Source organism: Hippocampus comes, unplaced genomic scaffold (assembly GCF_001891065.2).
Source record: "Hippocampus comes isolate QL1 unplaced genomic scaffold, H_comes_QL1_v1.1 scaffold135, whole genome shotgun sequence".
Classification (NCBI taxonomy): domain Eukaryota; kingdom Metazoa; phylum Chordata; class Actinopteri; order Syngnathiformes; family Syngnathidae; genus Hippocampus; species Hippocampus comes.
The window spans coordinates 1,104,806-1,126,212 of NW_017805583.1; the positions used below are offsets into that span (position 1 = coordinate 1,104,806).

The 21,407-nt window shown below is 42.4% G+C and overlaps 1 protein-coding gene across 1 annotated transcript in view; it reads left to right on the forward strand.

The window, feature by feature from the left end:
- The window catches only part of triob (trio Rho guanine nucleotide exchange factor b), a 106,929-nt gene that overhangs the window by 83,020 nt on the left and 2,502 nt on the right, over positions 1 to 21,407 (forward strand). The window contains exons 38-60 of the mRNA XM_019880019.1: positions 5,009 to 5,295; positions 5,376 to 5,546; positions 6,951 to 7,046; positions 7,705 to 7,853; positions 7,998 to 8,064; positions 8,195 to 8,298; positions 8,394 to 8,463; positions 9,334 to 9,423; positions 9,532 to 9,624; positions 9,713 to 9,763; positions 9,930 to 10,007; positions 10,204 to 10,395; positions 10,530 to 10,707; positions 11,546 to 12,393; positions 15,315 to 15,568; positions 15,683 to 15,812; positions 15,912 to 15,939; positions 17,271 to 17,433; positions 18,183 to 18,304; positions 18,396 to 18,474; positions 19,076 to 19,276; positions 19,559 to 19,697; positions 19,789 to 19,975. Of these exons, the coding sequence (XP_019735578.1) occupies positions 5,009 to 5,295; positions 5,376 to 5,546; positions 6,951 to 7,046; positions 7,705 to 7,853; positions 7,998 to 8,064; positions 8,195 to 8,298; positions 8,394 to 8,463; positions 9,334 to 9,423; positions 9,532 to 9,624; positions 9,713 to 9,763; positions 9,930 to 10,007; positions 10,204 to 10,395; positions 10,530 to 10,707; positions 11,546 to 12,393; positions 15,315 to 15,568; positions 15,683 to 15,812; positions 15,912 to 15,939; positions 17,271 to 17,433; positions 18,183 to 18,304; positions 18,396 to 18,474; positions 19,076 to 19,276; positions 19,559 to 19,697; positions 19,789 to 19,975 (3,777 nt within the window). The remainder of the gene's footprint in view (positions 1 to 5,008; positions 5,296 to 5,375; positions 5,547 to 6,950; positions 7,047 to 7,704; positions 7,854 to 7,997; positions 8,065 to 8,194; positions 8,299 to 8,393; positions 8,464 to 9,333; positions 9,424 to 9,531; positions 9,625 to 9,712; positions 9,764 to 9,929; positions 10,008 to 10,203; positions 10,396 to 10,529; positions 10,708 to 11,545; positions 12,394 to 15,314; positions 15,569 to 15,682; positions 15,813 to 15,911; positions 15,940 to 17,270; positions 17,434 to 18,182; positions 18,305 to 18,395; positions 18,475 to 19,075; positions 19,277 to 19,558; positions 19,698 to 19,788; positions 19,976 to 21,407) is intronic.

Below are 21,407 nucleotides of genomic sequence, written 5' to 3' on the forward strand. Positions count from 1 at the left end.
TTTATCATTCCTTTGTGTTTGCTGACCACCGAGGAAGCCAGTGTGTACCAAATTAAATGAGTGTGATGTGTTTCAAGGCATTAGTAGAAGATTAAAGATTAGAGACAGTGAGTGACGTCCGAATTCACCAGAGGACGTAAAAACAAACATAGTTCTTGTGCATGATATGCTTTGAAGATAGAAGCTGCTTGTCTTCGCTCATAATTGAATCTCCGATTATTAAATGACAGAATGCACTCAGTGATTTGTGCAACTGCTTTTTCAACTTTTACTCTCCTGTTCAATTAAATGAGGAATTGGATCAATTCCTGGAATGTTTTCTGTACAAATCAAATAAACTTGGAGTAGTTCAAAAGGAAATACATTTTCTTCAAAATAACTTTGCAAAGCGGCTGCTCTGAGTGCAGTGACTCAAAAAAAAAAAAAAAGCTCCTTTGTGTATCCGTGGTGCACACAACAGATCGTCTAAACTGCTTTAAGATGTCATTTCATGCTCAAGGTTTGAGGTGCAACAAAGAAAAGAATTAAATATGACACATTTTTTACCAAACTTTTGCTCGCATTTCATAACCAGATCTATATTTGTTTCAAGACGTGGTGTATAACTTCTGTGCATCCTCATGCTTGTCAAATCTGCACCCGCCCCCTCAAACTGAGTGGGTGCGCCTCCAAAGGGTAATTCGGCAGATGCACAGCATGTATCCAGACATTCCCTCGGAACACGTACAGGGGAGGCTTGCCCACTGTCCTTATAGCAACCCACTCGTGAGGGAGAGAGGGATTAAAGGAGAAATTCTCATGCTGCATTCGACTTTTTTCCTTTGCACTCTGGACTTTGCGCTTATTCAGGGAAGAAAAGCTTGTATCGTCTTCACCTGATATTTTAGTAGTTTGCTGCGGAGATGCTTTGAGGGATTGTTTTCAAGAAGCAATTTCTGAGGCTTAATATTTGACTGACATGGCCCATGGAATTCAGTCTTTAGTGTCTCGGTACCCTTTTTGCCCCATGGATTCAGCACAGGAAGGACACTCTCGTAACTGCAAGTACTGGTTGCTGGACCTGGGTAAGCCTTTTCCCACTACATTGGACATGCTGCTGCTTTCACTTATCATCTAGAACAGTTTCATGCAAACGTTCACTGCCGATAATATGTATTTAGGTCAAATTCATACATCAGAAACCATCCTCGTTTCTTAGCTGTCAAGAGTTGATGCATTAAGAGAGCTTTTTTTTTTTTTTTTGGTGTACATTTTTAGGATGAAGAAATATGTAGTCTATTTCAGCTTGATATTGTTGGATCCATGTGCAGCAGAAGGCTGAAGAAAACCACATGCTTCTTGGAGACTTTTCATCTAAAAATGTTATGTTATGCGACTGCTGGGTCCACTCCCTTATCTAGCATGCCAACTCCACACCCTTCCTAAATGTGACTCTTGGTGGCGAGAAGTTCTCGACATTGTCCTCATTTCTAGAGAGAGAGCCAGACTAACCCAGCGGAAGTTCCCCATTCTCTGTTCCTCTACTGCAAAAAAATATGCCTCCACCCTACACTGACTAATGTTTGTGTTTCTACCACATCTCCGGGGGATGAATAGACCACACTAAAGATGCTGCACTGTTGAGGCTTCTGGAATCTCAGGCATGTTCCTGCAAAGACGTGGCCACTTTACCCTCGACAGCCCCTCCCTCCCCTCTGCTTTTGTCAGACACAAACATGAATGCAATCGGGCATGTTTTTCTGCAGCAGCAGCCCGCATGAAAGAAATTATGATGTATGCACTGTATGTACAGTATGGCATGACCAGACCTCGGAGACATCAGCTTTTACTAAAATTGGAGATAGGATGCTTGGTTGCGTTCGTATGGCGTTCTTTAGGAAGTTGCTTTGGGTGAAGTCTGTGATAGTTTGAAGTGTTTAAAGTTGGGATGACTGATGTTTAAATATCCTGAATGGAGAAATAAATAAGAATGGCACTGCACAAGGTGGATCACAACAATTTTGTACACCGTCAACGGTTATGCACAATGTGTGAAATGTTCAAAACTATTGAAGAAATTGTAATTGTAAATTTATTTGTCTGAATTTGCATGACACTTTAGATGATGCTTCCTTGATCCATGCCACAATATATAGAGTCGTGATTTTTGCATTTTCCTGCAAAATGATTTGCATACCTTAAAATAAATAAATAAACATTGATGGAAACATAGCCTCCTATGCAATGGTAACAATTTAGACGAGTAATTATTTGTCCTGGTATTTTTTATTTTATTAATTTTTTTTCCAGCCGGACCAACTCTTTCTTGTCTTGTAACATTCAAAGACCCTGCACACAGCAAAGGGCAAAGATCGAGACCTTTCTGTGTATATGCATGTGTCCTCGGGGATTATTTTCCACTTGGTAGGAACATGTCAAGGCTCCTGACGTCGTGTTTCTCCTTGATACACTCCTCTCAGCATAACTGGATAGTTCTGTTATTACATACCAAGCAAAGTGTCATACATTTACTTCCTACTCCAAATTATGACACGATCCGTAAAGTGCATTTGTTATTCAGGACTTTTGGAAATCCAAAATGTCATTTGAACTGCGAAATGATGTGCAGCAGATTTAATTTTTAGTGAATACGCTAAAATTCCATCTATCCAGCCATTCTCAGTACAACCTATCCTCACTGCGGTCGCAGGTGTGCTGAGCCGATCCAATATTCCTGAAATAATTAAGCTGATAAAAGGTCATTTAAAATTCTGCTGCCCTCCCCGGTGAAGCGCATAAAACAAGGCAAATGCTCCAAAATATTGAAACAGTCGGCCCAATTCCTTCAAATTTGTTATAGACTGAAAATATTTAGTTTTGTCAAAAGATGACTTTGAGACAAGAGATGAACATCATAGTTTTTATTTTCAGATACTGTATATCTGGTAGCTCTCTAGTTTTCATGTTTGTTACACCTCTCACAAGTATAAACAGACACCCACATTTGAAACTGAGTTTAGGTGTTCAGAGTTTTTTTTTTTTGTTTGTTTTTTTTTTTAATGATCTAATCAACATAATAGGATATAGTACGACCGGGCAATGAAACATGTGCAGGTCACATGTTTCAATCCATTTGCTCACCTGGAAAATGGCTGGGTTGATTTTCCTATCTTAAAATTGTGTGTCTGATCCAGATCTAAATACAATACCTGTAATTAAAAGCTACAATATTGATCTAATTTTTCATTCATTTTTAAAGTCAAACCTAAATGTTTTCATTTAGGAAGAAAATTATAATTTGGCCTTCTTGTTCCAAACGTGGTTTGGAGATGAACTTTTTTCTGATTCCTCTCTAAGTAATACTGCCTGAAGTGGCAGTCTGCTTTTTGAGTCTCACACTTTTTGTGTAAAAATGTGCACGTAAGAATTAGTTGACATGTGTTAGATAACGGTCTTTGGAGGCCAACAGCGCTAAATACACTGGCCTTGTGACTCATCATCTTAATACAGCCTTCAATAGGTGATCGGGCTCATGATGACTAAAACTGAAAACGGCTGTGTACGAAAGGTACTCTGGAAAATTTCCTCATTCATGCATTTTCTATACCGCTTGTGCTCATCATCCAGTGAATCCTAAAAATCTTGGGATGACAGTCTATATTATACACGGACTAATTGAAAAAACGAAGTTACATGGTGCACTTAAGCACTGCAGAATTAGTGAAATGTCATCACGGCCATAACGACAATCATATCCAAATAAGGAGCTTTTAAAGACCTGGATTTTTTTTTTTTTCATTAGTGCTGAATTGGAAGATCTTCATACAGCTGACACTTTCCGCAGGCACGTGTTCTAAGAACACATGCTTCATATTGACAGAAGAAGAGAAGTTTGCTTCGAGGCAGAATGACTGCAACCTTCGCATACAGCTGCATTTATTACAGGCCGAGGTTTATTATGCATGCTGATCTACGAAACGCTGTGCTCAAGTCTGGTCCAATTAAGGAAGGCAGTATTTCCACTCCCAGCCTCTTTTCTGAGACTTATAGCCGATATCACATGCACCTGGTTAGGTACGAAAAAGTACTCCCTTAAGTGCTGAGCCCCTGCAAAGCATTCATATCTTTAGATCAACAATCTGAGCTTACCCACTGATTATTCAAGATGTTGAAATGCCACATGACGTCCACTATCGAAACAATGATGTAGGCGTCGTGTCTGAGTCAGCATCAGCCCCCATAAACACTTTACTTTTGTAACTTCTCTTGAGATCTTCCGATACCTAGCGAGAATTACTGTATCTGGTTAAGTTTGGCTTCAGCTTAGAAATCAGTAAGATATTGATCCACCCATCCATCCAGGGGCCTTTTGGTAGACCATTTGTAGATTTTAGCCCTGCTTATTTCATGAATGCTTTTTAACGCTTCTTCAAAAGATGCTGTTGCGTCTGAAAAGTACCAGGATTTTTTGGGTGATGAAAGCTCATATCCAGTGAATTCCATGTGGGATCAAAGTTGGAGTCATGTCATATGATGACACAATTTCAAAAATACAAAAAAACCCTATCCGACAGGGTTTATTTCATTGCTCGGATATACTCGTGGTTGAATAGTAGACACTGAAGGAACTCATGACTGAAAAAAGGTGGACGAATGAAATTAACTATCTGAAGCAGATATTGCATCCATTTTTCCTTGGTCATTATGTTCAACCAGTAACAATGAAACACTGACCATCGTCACAAAAACTTCGTCCCAGAAGCGTTGTGGCTCATCACTCTTCGTTTTAGCAAATTCTAGTCTCATCAGTCTCAACTATTCTCAATGATTGTTTTTTTTGTGTAGTTGTATTATTCTTGAATAAAAGGGTTACATTTCTGCCCCCACTTCATTTCTTTCTCTGTAATTTCTCAGCATGTCGTGCATTTTCTTATTGAGTTACAATGCATTTGCATCAACAGATTTTCTCTCAATTTGTAATACAGATTTTGCCGTAACAGAGCTCTTCTTTTTCTCCCATCATCTTTAGATACCTTGTCCGTATCCAGTAATGACACCCTGCAGCCGGGCTCCAGCCAAACCTTGGGGCCACACAGCTCACCGGGCCCCAAGCGTCCAGGGAACACATTAAGGAAGTGGCTGACCAGCCCCGTACGGCGTCTCAGCTCTGGCAAGGCAGACGGTCATGTCAAAAAGCTGGCCCACAAGCACAAAAAGAACCGGGAAGGCCCCCGGAAGAACTTGGATGTAATGCAAGGCCCTCAGAAGGACTCTGACGACAGTGCCGCCACGCCACAGGATGAGACCCTGGAGGAGGTAAGAGATCAAAAAGCTGTTTCTGTTGCTGGACCCTTGGTTCTGACCTATCAGCTGATGAGCTGTTTTCCCCTCATCAGCGCATGCGGAATGAAGGACTGAGCAGTGGAACGCTCTCCAAGTCTTCTTCATCAGGCATGCAGAGCTGCGGAGAGGAGGAGGGTGAGGAGGGGCCTGATGCTGTCCCTCTCCCTCCCCCAATGGCCATCCAGCAACACAGTCTCCTGCAGCCTGATACCCAGGACGACAAGGTGGGGACGAAATTATTCCACATAAAATTGGTTTTGGTCGTTTTTATTTCAGTTCAAGTACATTGGCGAGAAAGCGAGCCCTGCTGACAATAACAAAAGTCCACACGCGCCTAGACAGCTCTAAATCCATACTTTGTTGAAATAAAGCTCCTCAATTCACTTCATCATAGGTCCTCGGGACCAAAATTCTACAAGATGGTTTTAAAGTCGTATTTTCATTGCTTAATGAATTTTGACAGCATACCAGCAAATAGTAGAAAAGATGCTGTCAGGAGGACAACATACAACTTACAAAAGCAGTTTCCACAAAATGTTGAATTCTCCTTCATAAACCAGGAAGTGGCCCTTCTAACGAAAGGACAGACAGACAACACAAATATGACCCCTATGAATTTGGGTTTCACGTTTGTTCACAGTTCGGCCTCGGTGGGGGCCAACTCTAAGTGGACAACAATTTATTTTGATACAGCGTGGCCATTGTCGTACTATACTGCTAAATCAAGATCAAAAGAGCTTGAAGTATGGCGAGCATGACACCTGCAAGAACTAAAAGTACTATGAGTAAGATGCAGTATTTACACTGAGGGTCTAATAAGAAATGCCAATCATAAGCTTTTGTTTTAAAAAATAACATTTATATCATCCATGTATTCAGAACAGATTTTTCTGCCTACCTGTCTCTGGATAAGTTTACATCTTTTTCGTAGCACTAATAATGTTTCCTTTCTTTTCCTCTTATTTTCTTGATGGCTGCATGTTTTGTCTGTCAGCATTATGTTGATTTCTGTTCTGCCTCTCTTCTATCCCAGTTTCCCTATCTCTCCATGTAACACCTTCACTGCCACACCCTTTGTTTTTGTAAAGTCTCTTCTTGCCTTCTCCTTTTACAATTGTCACTAATTGTGTGATTCCCTTGAAGTATTGTTACAATGGATAGTTTGGGTGTTGCTGAAGTGAATACTCCATTCTTCATGCAGTCGAAAGGCTAATTCTTTGTCTGCCCTAAGATGGACCCGTGAGTTTGATGGAGTATCAAGCAACACTCCTATTTCTCATAAATTTGACCCGTTGAGTGTGAATGCAACCGTTTTAATCAAAGAGCATGCCCTTGACTTCCCCTCAACCCTTCTTGCCCTGAAACCAGCCTCTGGTTGGCTCCAATTTGGCCCCAATTTAACCTTTTTATTAGGAACGACACACCCACCGACTCCTTTTTTGAACATGTGGAATTTCGGAGGGCCAAACTCTCCTCTGGTGAGCCTGATCACAAACACTAACAGCAGTCGCCATAGCGTCTCCATGGCTTCTTGATCATGAAGATATCTACATTTGAGATATCAAAATGTTAATTAAAACAAAATATATATATTTTTAATTGTTCTTGTTTCTGTCTTCTTTGGCCAGTCTGCATCCCGACTGCCTGCTCGGCCTAGCAGCTCAGAGACTCCCAGTGCTGCTGAACTAGTCAGTGCCATCGAGGAACTGGTCAAAAGCAAGATGGTGAGAAAGAAATCTCATAAATACATGCATTTGTGGTAAATTTGCACACAGAAGAGTTCAGATTTGTCCAAACACACTTTGCTTGGGTGTTGTTAACAGAGGCATGGTGTCCTACCAGGCATCTCTCAGCATTGTGACTCACTCATGCCAGCTGTCCTCTTTTTCAACAAAAGGGCATTGCATTCTCCATTTTTCCCCAGGCATGCATTACATGTATTCAAATATACATACATACAGACGCTTGTGAAAGTATTCCACCCACTTTAACTTTTTTACTTTTTTGCCACGTTTCAGGCTTCGAACGTAGAGATATAAAAGTGAATTTGTTTGTCAAGAATCAATAGCAAGTGGGACACAATAGCTAGTTTTTTTGTGCGTGCGTGCGTGCGTGCGTGTGTGTGTGTAAAAAATGAGAAATGAATGTGAACCTCAGGGTTGAACTGTGAACTGAATGACGAAGCCGTGAATGATCCAACAACACAATTTTAGGGGAATAAATATTTTTAATGAACTGATTGTGGTGATTCAGTACAGTCCAAAGCACTTCTTTTCCCATCACAACCTTGCCATAAATTGCACATTTTCGTTTTTAATCAATTGTATAATCCACACATTTTTTTTCTTCATCATCCATCTCGCAAATCTTGTAACTCTTCAGTCACTTGAGGATCGCCCCAGTTCTCTATCAGTGGAGCAAGGTGACAGCAGTTCTCCTTCTTTCAACCCTTCTGACAACTCCCTCCTTTCATCATCCTCACCCATGGAGGAGGTGGACGAGCGCAAGTCCGGCTTCCTCAAGAGAAGACAGTGAGTTACAAAACAGGACCTTGCTTTCTTTATATACATTGAGGACTTTGGTGTAGTTGTGAAACTTTTTTGCAGTCGTGTGCTTGTACAAAGTACTTCCTCAGTGCATTTTATTTGTATTGAGTTGCGAGCTTTTGTTTTTAGTTACGTCCTTCTGGAGTTGGTGGAGACTGAACGAGACTATGTCAGAGACTTGGGATCAGTTGTGGAGGTAAGAAGAAGTTAAATATGAACCGGAATCAGCACTTTTTATTTTAGTCAACGTGCCTACCAGACTCTGTTTTAGGTGAACCCGAGGGACTGCGCAAGTGTGTTTTATGTTGCATTATAACCCCCACTAGGGTTACATGAGCAGAATGAAGGAGGAAGGTGTTCCAGATGACATGAGAGGAAAAGACAAAATTGTCTTTGGAAACATCCATCAGATCTATGACTGGCACAAAGAGTATGCTCAAAGCCTTTATTCATTGCATTCGCGGATACGAAAACATTTTTCGAAGGTTGCGAAAATAATGTGTTTGTTTCGTACTGCTGTCACAGCTTTTTCCTGGGAGAGATTGAAAAGTGTTTGGAGGATCCTGACAGACTTGCTTCTTTATTTGTGAAACAGGTAAACAGCTATACTGTTCATATTTGCTCTTGATTTAATTGATAAAGTGCTGTATACCGACACTTATAGTATGAATAGTATAATTATAATTCAGGTGCATCTCAAGTAATTAAAATATCACGGATAAACCAGTGATATTTCATTTTAGTAGCTCAAAAGGTAAAACTAACATATTGTCTAGATTCACGATCCGCAGAGTCAAAGATTTTTTTTTCCAGATAACTAAAAACCGTAATTCACCATCACAAGAAATAAAATATTACATTAGAAACCATTTTATTTGGGTTTTTTTTTTTAATTGATGCTCGGTCAGAATTGGTCTGGTCTGTTGTGTTGTTGATTACCCGCCTCAAAACTCACTTGTATTCTTTGGCATTTGACTCAGCATGACTTAGATTGTTCTTGGTTTTGCTGTTCGGTGCTTTCTATTGTTTTTATTACCGATTTGCTTTACGGTTTGTTGTATTTGTTAATTTGCTCCATGTACAGCACTTTGTATGCAGCGATGGCTGTTTGAAAGTGCTCTATAAATACAGTTGAGTTGAGTTGATTCAAGATTCATTTTTTGAATTGAACTGAAACAAATGGCAAGGCAGTTTTACTTGTATGGCATATTTCATACTCAGGTTAACTCAGTGTGTGTAAAAATACATTTGAAGGTATTTCATAAGGAGAAGAATTTAAGACACGTAAAAGCAAAGAAAAACACAGAAATACAAGAATGTAAGAAAACTTAGTTTAGTTCAAATAATTGTTTCTACTATACTGTCTTATAATTCATTGAGATTCACTTGTAGTTTGTTTATACTATACTTTCTTATATTTTTACCTGCTATATTTCCTCCAACTTTTGTCTTCTGCTTACTGCAGGAGCGCAGGTTTCACATGTACATCGTCTACTGCCAAAACAAGCCCAAATCAGAGCACATAGTGTCAGAGTACATTGACACGTATTTTGAAGTAAGAGTTTCTATTTTTTTCCTGTTACTTGTTTATTACCGAATATGTCTTATACATGCATTATTTTGACCGTGAAGTGGATCTAATCAATTTACTATCTTTAATCAGGAACTCAAGCAGCGATTAGGCCACAGGTTGCAGATCACTGATCTGCTTATCAAGCCTGTCCAGCGCATAATGAAATATCAGCTCTTGCTGAAGGTAAACAAACTCCAGTTTATTAAAGTAGCGCACTTCACACATGTTTTCAACACCCGTGAGTTATCTGTGCATGTTTATAATTTATTAGGATCTTCTCAAAGTTTCTAAGAAGGCCGGAGTGGATTCCTCGGAGCTGGAGGTAAAACCAACGACTCTGAAATTGTAACCACTTAAACTACACTCGACAAAAGCAAAAATCATTTCCCATTCAAGATTGAAGATGATGGATGTTGCGCAGTGTACAAAATAGTGTTGGCTGCACCCTGGCTCTTAAAATTTGTTTTGCATTTCCTCTTTTGTTTCAGAAAGCTGTAGAGGTGATGTGCATTGTGCCTAAGTGTTGCAACGACATGATGAATGTTGGCCGCCTTCAAGGCTTCGATGTAAGACCGCTCTCATAGTTGTTTGCTTGTCTTTGTGCATGTCTTCAAGATTCATTTTCTGTACTGTAAATTGATGGGACATTTTGCTAAATTGAGTGTCATTTCAGCAACTGCCGCTAGGTGGCAATGTGCACTAAAATGTATTCCCTTGCCCCTACTTGTTTATCGATTAGTTCACTCTTTTTCTGTCTTTTAGGGTAAAATTGTAGCACAGGGCAAATTGCTCCTGCAAGACACTTTCTTGGTTTCAGACCAGGATGGGGGACTTTTGTCAAGAATGAAAGAAAGGAGAGTCTTCCTTTTTGAGCAGATTGTTATATTCAGTGAACCTCTGGACAAGAAGAAGGGCTTCTCTTCTCCCGGCTACCTCTTCAAGAACAGCATCAAGGTTCATATATGGCTATAAAACTATGATATACTCACATTATGGTAGAATGCATCAACTCCAAAAACAAAACTCAAGTAATGTCTTTTCTCCTCTGTCATTTTCCCTGACTCTTCTCTCCTGTTGCACTATGACAGGTGAGCTGGCTTGGTCTGGAAGACAATGCAGAAGACCCTTGCAAATTCACGCTAACCTCGAGATCGTCTAGTGGCACTTTGGAGAGGTATACCCTCCATTCGACAAGCCCTGGAGTTTGTCAAATCTGGCTCCACCAGGTCAGCCAGATTCTAGAAAACCAGCGCAATTTCCTCAATGGTGAGCGAATAATGACCCTCTCAGAAGATTGCTTGGAAAATTCATTTTGCTCAGTGCTCATGCAGAATGTTAAATAACTGCTGAATGTACGGTGATGTCACATGTTCTTCAGGGTGGCAAAAGGGAAAACATTCTCTGATAGCACCACTGCAAAACAATCCCTTCTGTCTTTTGTCCAAGGCAGTTGAGAAAAAATTGTAAATTGCTTGAATGGCTGGTTTTAGCCTTCTTCTTTAGCGCTGTAGGTTTAATGTGGAAAGTGTCAATCGAAAAGAAGTGACCTGAGGTAAATTGCTTTCGAAAGAGAACCACCAGTGACTGCACTTTACATTTCAACTGGTGAGCTGATTCAAAAATAGATTCAGATATATCAACACGATCATTGAAAGACGGAACCTAACCTAGCAGTGAGGAGTTCTTTTTGTGACTGATGTTGTTTGACTTACAGTATGTTAGGCTATGGTAGATAGATTGCCCAAACAAGAAGGTTCGCTTGAGCTTGACGTTTGTTGCTCGCAGTAAGCCGTGTAAGAGATCTTAACAAAACATTTAGTACTACCCTTTGGAATAAAATGTCTCATCAAATCCGATAGTGGAGGTTTACTTCCCTGTGCGTTCCTTTAAAAGCGCCCACTATGCAAGCATGCAGTCTTGTTATCTTCTCTGAAGAACTACATATTTACGATGAAATATTTTTTGAGAAAATGTTTCTTTTTCTATAAAAGGAAATTCAAAAAAATACATCTGTGTAACGTATCCCCATGACTAATGTTTCTTTTGTTTTAGTTCGAGCTCGAGCTAAAAATTTGCAAGACTGACTCTTCATTCCTTTTCACAGCCCTGACGTCCCCCATAGAGTACCAGAGAAACCACGTGGGTGGCAGTGGGCCTTTGGCTCCACCCAATAACAGTAGCAGCACAGGAGGCCTTCCTGGAGGTAGCACCTCCACCAGTACCTCCAGTCTAGGAGGTGGCGGTGGCGGCGGTGGCTCCGGAGGATCAGGGGGCAACTCTGCTCTTTGCGGCCCTCGCTCCAGACCCTCAAGAATTCCTCAGCCTTCCTCACGCCTACCCCAGCCCGTCCACCACCACCACCACCCAGGCCCTGAAGGGCCTGACAGATCAGCAGGTATGTGGTCACCCTGCCAGCTCCAATCCAACCCCTCTAGCCTGTATTCAGACACCACCTCGAACGGCAAGCTGTTAAATTCTGAGGTGCCCAAGATGGAGTTGCTGGATTGTAGCGATGGTGGCAACTCGGGCTTGGAAAGAGGTGTAAGACAGGGTCCGGGAGGCTGTGAAGAACCCCAAAAGCGTCAAGCGGTCGCTATCCCACAAATGGCTGTTGCTCCTCTGCATTTGGCCCTCAAGAATCCTCGAGTCAGGACAGTCTCGCCTATGGTTTCGCCTCAGTCTCCGGGAGGTGTCAAGGAAGCTTTTATCCAAACCAGCCAGTCTCACAAAGGCAATCCTTTCTGGGCTGCAATCCCGTCAGTGCCTCCTTCTCCCACTAGCCGACCAAGTTCCTGCGTCAGTGATGGTAGTGGTGGAGGGGAATCGTTCGGCAGAGGAAGCCACGGGATTCCCGCTCATCATCGCCACTCCACCCACAGTAAGGATTTAGATCGTATGAGCACATGCTCCTCCACCAGCGAGCAATCCATACAATCCACCCAGAGCAACGGGGTAAGAGGCCAAGTCGAGATCACGGCTTCACAGAAGCTTCTCACCTTCACTAACCCCGCCTTCACCGACTGGCTCCACTCAGTCAGCACGCCGCCGCATCTGAGAACAGCTTGCAACGACTACTGCACTGGGAATTAATGGCTATCCGAGCACACTAACTTCACCCAGAATGCGTGTGACAAACATGTTGTTCTTGTACTAACAGGGAAAATCTAAGTCACAGCGAAGCTGTTTCCGCTTGATTTCCACTTTGAGCTTTTCTGTTTGCAAACATTTTCAACGCATCTGGTCTCTCATCTAATTTTTCTAAGGACGAATCCTGTGAGAGCGAATGTTTGGGAACATAAGGGGGGATTCTTCCTGGTGGCAGAATGCACGTGACTAATGCTACGTTTGCACTATGTTCCCGGCGGTCACATCAGCCTCCTTTTCCCGAAACATGCTGTGGTGTGGGATGTTGGCAGTTTTTTCCTCAGTACTGTATTCAAGTCTTTCTAAGTTCTCCCACGGTCTGTTACCGGATCCATGATGGGCTGTGGAGAGATGGGGAGAGTCCGAGGGACTCAAAGTCGGAATGCTTTTCGGCATGTGGTTTACCACGAATGCCAGTATGTTTGCTGCCAGCCCCTCACCAGGGACGTTGCTCGGTCTAAAGCTCTACTATACCCCTATTAGAATGTTCCCCCAACCACCGGTCCGCAGCCCAGTACCGGTTTGTGGGCTATACAGATATGTTTTAAAACCATAAATAAAATCTTCTGAAGTGGAACACAGAAGCCACAAATGTTCGTTAATACCATGGCAGAAGTGTAACAGATGGTTCCCAGTCCATGAAATAGCAGTTGGATCATGAGGCGGACCGTGGTGGAAAAAATTGGTCATTGCCCTACTATATCTCCTTCATTCCACACACACACACACACACACACACACACACCCACACACACACACACACATGCACGCACGTGCCTCAATCCAACTGCTGCACTCACAAAAAAAAAAAAAAAATGTTAATGGATGTACCAATATATATTTATCGGGATGAAATTATTTTTACAACTACGAACTCTTTGAACACCACAACATAAGCAGAATAAAGGGAAAGCTATGTGGGTGGTTGCTGTTGCAGTGGCCCCATGTACAGGTATGTGTACAAACGTAAAGTCCTACATTGATTTGAAGAGGGCCGCTGTTGTTGTCCCCAAAATTTTGTAGCACAGAAAAGATCAAAGAGTGCTTTGTTTGGTCAGCTTGCTTTAATAATGCTCATAAAAGTGAGCAACTTTATTTTGCAATGAAAACACTTAAATCTGTATGTAATAATGAACGTACAGCCACTTTGCAGTAACACATTCACAACTGCCATAACAATTTTCTCTCACTCGAGCATACCGGTCAGTCCAATGGCAGTCCAGATGCAATATTGGGGCACAGCTCATTAATATTGGGGCACATGCCCCGGTAAACAAGGTCTGGCAATGCCTCTGTTACTTACCTTCTGTCATGGTTTTCTATAAATGAAACAAATGACTCTGGGGAGGGGCGGCCCGGTATCCAGTGGTTAGCACATCGACTTCACAGTGCAGAGGTTCCGGGTTCAATTCCAGCTCCGGCCTCCCTGTGTGGAGTTTGCATGTTCTCCCCAGGCCTGCGTGGGTTTTCTCCAGGTGCTCCGGTTTCCTCCCACGTTCCAAAAACATGCATGGCAGGCTGATTGAACACACTAAATTGTCCCTAGGTGTGAGTGTGAGCACGCATGGTTGTTCGTCTCTGTGTGCCCTGCGATTGGCTGGCAACCGGTTCAGGGTGTCCCCCGCCTACTGCCCGAAGACGGCTGGGTTAGGCTCCAGCACCCCCCGCGACCCTAGTGAGGATTAAGCGGTTCGGAAAATGGATGGATGGATGGATGGACTCTGGGGAGCTTTGGAGGATGTTGGTGGCATTGGCACAGTTGAGTGAAGCTCCTCTGCCTGGTTGGATGGCCCACCTTAAGACTTAGCATGGCTGGGTACATGTAAAGTCAATGATCCAGCTTTTGTGCCAAAATATGCAAAAGTGTCTCTCTCTCTCTCTCTCTCTCTCTCTCTCTCTCTCTCTCTCTCTCTCTCTCAATGTGCCTAGTCATACGCGTTTATAACAAGTATGCCACAGTAGGCGTTTTTTTTAAACAAATGGCTTAGCTGCAGAAGTGTTGCAGCTAGTATGACATGCCCGCAAATAAACGTTTCCTGTCCCACCCTATTTCGTACAGCGGGGTTGAGGAGTGTGTGCCTGCTTTGTCATGTTATGTTTTACATTATGTTTTCTCATTTGTTCTGTGACCGCTGTGGCAAATGTTTTGACAATTTAAACATCTCTGCGGTAATGCACATCAATCACATGAAAGCCCTGTCGCGTTTCCCTGTCCTGTACACCTACTTCGTCTCACGACCATACTTTTTTCATTCATGGTTGCCTGATTGGGGGGGGGGGGGGGGGGGCTGCCATGGCCATCAGGAACATATTGTGAAAGGCCTCAGGACAAATAAAAAAATAATGACGACCTGTAGAACATACAGTTAGACTAATTTATTCCTAAATTCCACTCCTTGCCCAAGCTCAAACTTTTCTGACAGATTTAGATGTTTAGAAAATGTCATTTGTCCTCAGTTAACTGCTATTTGTCACAAATTGTTCGGCAAGAGGATCATTACTTCTGCTTTCTCAAAACTTGTCACTACAAACTAAATTAAACACTTCCATGTCTGCAATATTCTAATCAATTTAACTTGCTTCCATTAATGCATGTGCCTAGTCAAGTTTAAACACCGTGGTCAATCAAATCATGCTGTTTGATTGATAGAAAGCAGACACGAAAAACGACTTGCTCTACGACTTTGCTCGCAGATTCATACTCTTTTGCGCTTCTTGTCGTCTGGCAGAGTGAAAGCAGTAGCAGCAGCAGCAGTGTGTCCACCATGTTGGTCACCCAAGACTATGTGGCAGTGAAGGAGGATGAGATCAGTGTAGCACAGGGTGAAGTCGTCCAAATACTGGCCAGCAACCAGCAAAACATGTTCTTGGTGTACCGGGCTGCCAATGAGCATTGCCCTGCAGCTGAGGGATGGATTCCTGGCTTTGTATTAGGACACACTTCATCCTCCACTACACCCGATTTCCCAGATGGAACTATCAAGTAAGTCAACACAGACATTTCTCCTGTTTGTAAACTGAAACCAAACAGTTGTGTACTGCAAATGTCAGAAAAGCATGTATATATGATTGATGTGATGTCTCTTCTTTGGTTTAGAAAATCCCTATCATGGCATACTGCGCTTCGTATCCGCCGCAAGTCCGAGAAAAGAGACAAGGACGGTCGGAAATTAGAGAATGGCTACCGCAAATCTCAGGACAACCTGGCCAACAAAGTCTCTGGCAAGGTGGAGAGTGCAAATGATCATCTGTTTTCTTTCTCTTTCTAAATCCTCTCATGTGGACTGGAAACTTATATACTGTATGTTTTCATATTTCCAATGCAGCTTCTGAATCCCAACTTCATCAGCGATGGTGAGTGTATTCCTGAATAAATATGTGTGGAAACGTTAAACATGGTGAACCCCCAAAGTTTGAACACAGGCGTTATGCCCAGAGCAGGTCCTGGCTAGATTTTCACCAATATAACAATTCATAATTTGAGTTGTATTCATTTAATTAAACTGAACTAATTCAAACTACTTTTCAATGCGGGTTTTTCACCCTGTTTAGAACTGGCATTCACTCTCACATCAAAAACCGCATTTTTCCACCGACGTAAACATCAATATTCTCCACCCCCCTCTCATCCCTCATACCGCTGCTATCCTGGTCCAAGGTCTCGTCACGTCCCATATTGATTATTGCAACTCACTCCTTTCGGTGCCCATCACAAACTCCGCCATAATCGGCTTCTGGTCCAGAATTCTGCAGCCCAAATCATCACCACAATCCCCTCATTTCACCACATCACCACCGTCGTCCAACAGCTGAACTGTCAAACTCAAAATCAAAAAATTTCAATCACCTGACCTCTCAGACATTTCAAAGAGCCGTAATTAATTCATTAAAAGGCTCATAACCTGTTTGGACCTCCTGCATGGAGCGGTCCGCATGTCACCTGCGTCTCGTCAGTGGTGAGTGTTTGTGTGTCAATATATATTCAAAGTAAACAATAGAAGAATTATTGAGTGTGCACCCTCGGTCGTGCTTTTGAACTTGGAAGGAAAGTGGGAATGGTGTGGTGTCCTGTTCATAGATTAAACTGGGCTGGAAATTAAGAAATGAATGGAAGAATATAATGTGTGTGTGAGTTGCATGCATCGTGTGTGCTGGAAGGGTGAGAGACGTGCGCGATTGCTCATGCGCGCAACGTAAACGGCACATTGTCTCTGCGCTTATGTGGGTTTTCTATGGCTACTTCGCCATTATCCTTCATTCCAAAAAAAAAAAATTAAGATCTTAATTGGTAATCACTGTCAGTGTGTGTCAATGATTGGCTGTTCATACTGCATGTGCCCCTCCGAGTGACCGCCTCTTGTTCAGGATCAGCTGGGCTAGACTCCAGCTTCCGACCCTAATTGGGATAAGGGTTCTAGGAAAAAGTGAGGGATGGATTATAATATTTCTGTCTTACCCGTGTCAAAAACTAAGCAATAATATTATATGGTAGTTGTGTGGTCGTGGTGAGATCTAATATTCTATTATTAATCTTCAAATTGTGGCAATGGCTAGGGGGATGTGACCCCCCCAAAAATACAAATACAGTATATGGGCTAGACTTGTTTTGCAATTCGTTCTTTACTGGTTCTTTGCTTTGAAAGGTACAACTTGTCCTCATCTTCCATTGTTATTCTGCCATGCAGCTCCTCCAGAGTTCCTCATCCCGCTTAGCGATGTAACGTGCGAGAGTGGCGACAGTGTTACTCTCAGGTGCAAATTGAGTGGGCGACCCCGCGCCGCTGTCACCTGGCGAGGTCCGGACAACAGCACTCTGAGCAACAACGGACAATACAGCATCACCTACAGGTAACTGGATAGATTAAGATAGAATGTAGGGATGTACTCATCCAATCACATGATTGTAAATCGGAGCGGATCACATGGTTTTCAGTTGAATAGGGAATAGGCAAAAAGATCAGTTTTCTTCATTTTCTGAAATTTCATAGGTCACAAAGTGACCAAATAATCCAAAGTTATAAGTATATTGTCAAATGGAGCAGTAATAGCGTCATTATTTACTACATTGCACATGCACTCCAGCAGAATTTACAGTAAATTGTTTGGAGCAGCAAGGAGACAAGAGTGATGTAAAAAGGCTCACAAGGTCAGCCAAAACATATTCCAAAAATAACCTAAGTCCGCCTTGTTCCATATGAAGTTAGCCTAGTACTACCCACCCTTCCTCATTTCATTTACTGTATTTTCCGGATTATGAATCGCTCCGGTGTAGGTCGCACCAGCCATACAACATTTATAATCCAGAAAATACGGTAAATCACATAACGCTGGATTCAAGATGCTTGAAGTAGCTAGAGCCAAAGTCACATTTGAATTTTCTTCTGAATTTTAAGCAGATTTTCCTCCACTCCAGCCGCTGAAAATCATTCTTTGATTTTTATTATTATTTTATTTTTTTAGGGGAGGGGGTCTACACATTGTGTCTGATATTACAGACTGTAATTAGTTATTAGACATGAACATTCTGACATGACCAGCTCCTATTCAAAGCATTAACTTTTTCAGAATGACATTGTATTTGTGTATAATTCCCACAGTGAGACAGGAGAGGCAACCCTGTGTATCCTCGGGGTGACTATGGAGGACAATGGCAGATACACCTGTGTTGCTATGAATGTAGCAGGTTCTGTAACCTCCTCCGCCAGCCTCAGAGTTTCAGGTGTGGGTTCTTCCATGGTTGTTATTGTTATTGAAGTCTAGTGTGGGTTGAAATCAAACGAATCAGTGACAGAACATTGTATTTTTTCCAGGAAGCCCAGATGACAGCAACAATGCAATTTGGAAACGTGGTTTTGAATCCCACTACACTGATATTTCTGAACTTGGAAGGTAGGAATGCGTGCATTATTTCTACATTCTTTTTTTCTCTAGCTTTCTTTCTTTTTTCTCGAGAGTAAACCCATACATGTTTGCATGTTTGGTCAGAACTTCATGTTGGCGAATTGGATTTTGGGTGAGAACTGGTTAAAAAAAACGGATCCCAAAAACATAAACAAGGATAAGTGACCAAAATAGATTTACTACAGAAAACACACTTGGTACCGCAGTAGTGAGCAAGGTAGAATAATCAAGCGGTGGCACGCCGTTGCCAATATGACTGGATTTTTAGCTCAGCTTGAGTCCGATCCCCAAGTTGCGTGAATGCCATAACAGTAAAAACATCCCTTCCCCCCTCTCATCAGAATTTTTTTTAAGAGGGGGGTGGGGGGGCATTGAAATTGGCCCGTTCGCCTTGGACATCTACTGTACTTAGCACACCACTGCACCCGCCACTGCCCACCATCATCTCTAAGACACTACAACAGCTCTAAAGCAAGAAAAACACGCGTACGCCAGACAAGTAGTTACCGTGGATCACCACTCATTCACACGGTCATTTCCCCCTTAATGCAGTATATCTGAACAAAAACATACAATTTCTGCTCGGCAGAGGCCGCTTCTCAGTGACCAAGCGGTGCGACCAGAGAGGCAGCAAATGGACCGTGGCGGCGAAACATGTTAATAAGAAGCTGCTGCGACGGGAACAGGTGCTGCAAGAGGTCAAACTCCTCCAGACGGTGGATCATCCCAACCTGGTCCGCTTCCTGGACACGTATGAGACGGCCAACAGCTATGTTCTTATATTAGAGATGTAAGTACATCATATAAACGCGCAATTTAGGACCACTTGGGTAAAAGCTGGAATCCAATTTGTCAATGGACATTTTGATGGCATTGTGCCATTTTTTTTTCTGTATTCATCTTTGAAATTCAAAGTATGATTAAAAGATTCATTTGAACTGCTCTTATTGGAGCCTGCAACTTCTACATACTTCATGTACAGGGCACCCAGTGGGATACTTTATTGAAGGCCACAATGTTAGCTGCTTCAGAGCCACATGACTAAAGTTATGTTATTGGCTGCTGTGTTCAGGGCAGACCAAGGGCGTTTCCTGGACTACATTGTGAGCTGGGGCAACCTGACGGAGGAGAAAGTGGCTCTGTACCTCAGAGATATTCTCGAAGCGCTTCAGTACCTGCACGGTTGGAGGATAGTGCACCTTGACCTCAAAGTATAGCAATCTGTGTTTAGTGCAATACTTTTATAAACTGTGTGGAACGCGGAAGGTGTCCTAACTGTACCACATGTCGATGTTTCTGCAGCCTGAGAACATTGTGGTAGAACAGGTGTCTTCCCAGCCTGTGGTGAAGCTCACTGACTTCGGTGATGCCGTTCAGCTGAACCCACCCTCCACCTACATTCACCCTCTTCTGGGGAGCCCAGAGTTCTCGGCCCCCGAGCTGGTCCTGGGTCAGCCTGCCTCTCTGATGTCCGACATATGGAGCTTAGGTCTGTTTAGCATTAAGAAAGATGAAGAGCAACTGAGGGCCGAATTGATTACGTGGCTTTTTTTCGTAGTGCTAACCGGTAAAACCGGAGCAATTCACAAAACACGTGCAGTTGGTGAATATCACGCAGAATGCGTCTCGGTGCTTTGTGGGTTTGGCCCTGAAAGTTTTGCGTTATAACCGTGTGATGTCTCACACAGAAACAATTCAGAAATGGAACACTCATTTGCCACTGAGTGTTATCAACTCATTTCCTTCCTAAAAAAGCTCTCTTTTAGGGTTTAGCAGAATATAGACTCCCTCAAGTCTATATTCAAAATATGCACCTCCTGAGATGCATATATTTAAAAAGGAAAAAAATCCAGCAAAATCGTGAATATGTGGGAAAAAATAGTGCAAATAAGTAAGAGTTTTGCCATCTCAACTACAAGTGTGAAAGTTAATCTGTGTTTATCTTAAGACATAAAACAAATAAAATACTCGTGAAGAATGATGTCATCATGCATCACAGATGCATCTCACATCAATAACATTTATAAATGTACCCAATAAAATAGCCTGACTTAACTTTTATTAGTGACGACACTTGGAATGTGTGTCAGCTTATGTTATATTCTCTTGACACCCTACATTGAGGGTGGTCCAAATTTTTGTGCCCCAAAAAACACACTTGATGTTCACTGACCTCACGTCTCATTAAATTTGCTGCGGTCTCGCACATTACACAAAAGTCTCGCATTTGAGGTTTTATACAAGTTCGGAGGTGTATTTTTAACCATAAAATTCATTTGAATCAGAAAGACCATGGGGGCATCCAACTTTATACCAATACATTGCAGGAGTAATTTGACTTAAAGAGGAAATAAACCCGGTGACAAAACGTTCTGTTACACATAAAATTAACACTTTTTTTTTTTTTTTTTTACCAGCGGCTATTTCCTTAAATCCACAAAGTATTCTAAATTATGTTGAAAAGGATGCATCGACTCACTTGCTGGGACCACCATTTTTATGACTTTTCACTCTGGCAAGAGTGCAAATTTGCGAGAATGTGCCACGTATTTGCCAATTCCAGCTTCTTATGCAGCTTTATTTACTAAGGAAACAGAGTTGGTAAATACATACACATACATTCATTCATTTTCCGATCCGCTAATACTCACAAGGGTCGCGGGGGGGTGCTGGAACCTATCCCAGCTGTCTTCGGGCAGTAGTCGGGGTACACCCTGAACCGGTTGCCAGCCAATCAAATGCCCACAGAAACGAACAACCATCTGCGCTCACACTCACACCTAGGGACAATTTTGAGTGTTCAATCAGCCTGCCATGCATGTTTTGGAATGTGGGAGGAAACCGGAGTACCCGGAGAAAACCCACGCAGGCCTGGGGAGAACATGCAAACTCCACACAGGGAGGCTGGAGCTGGAATTGAA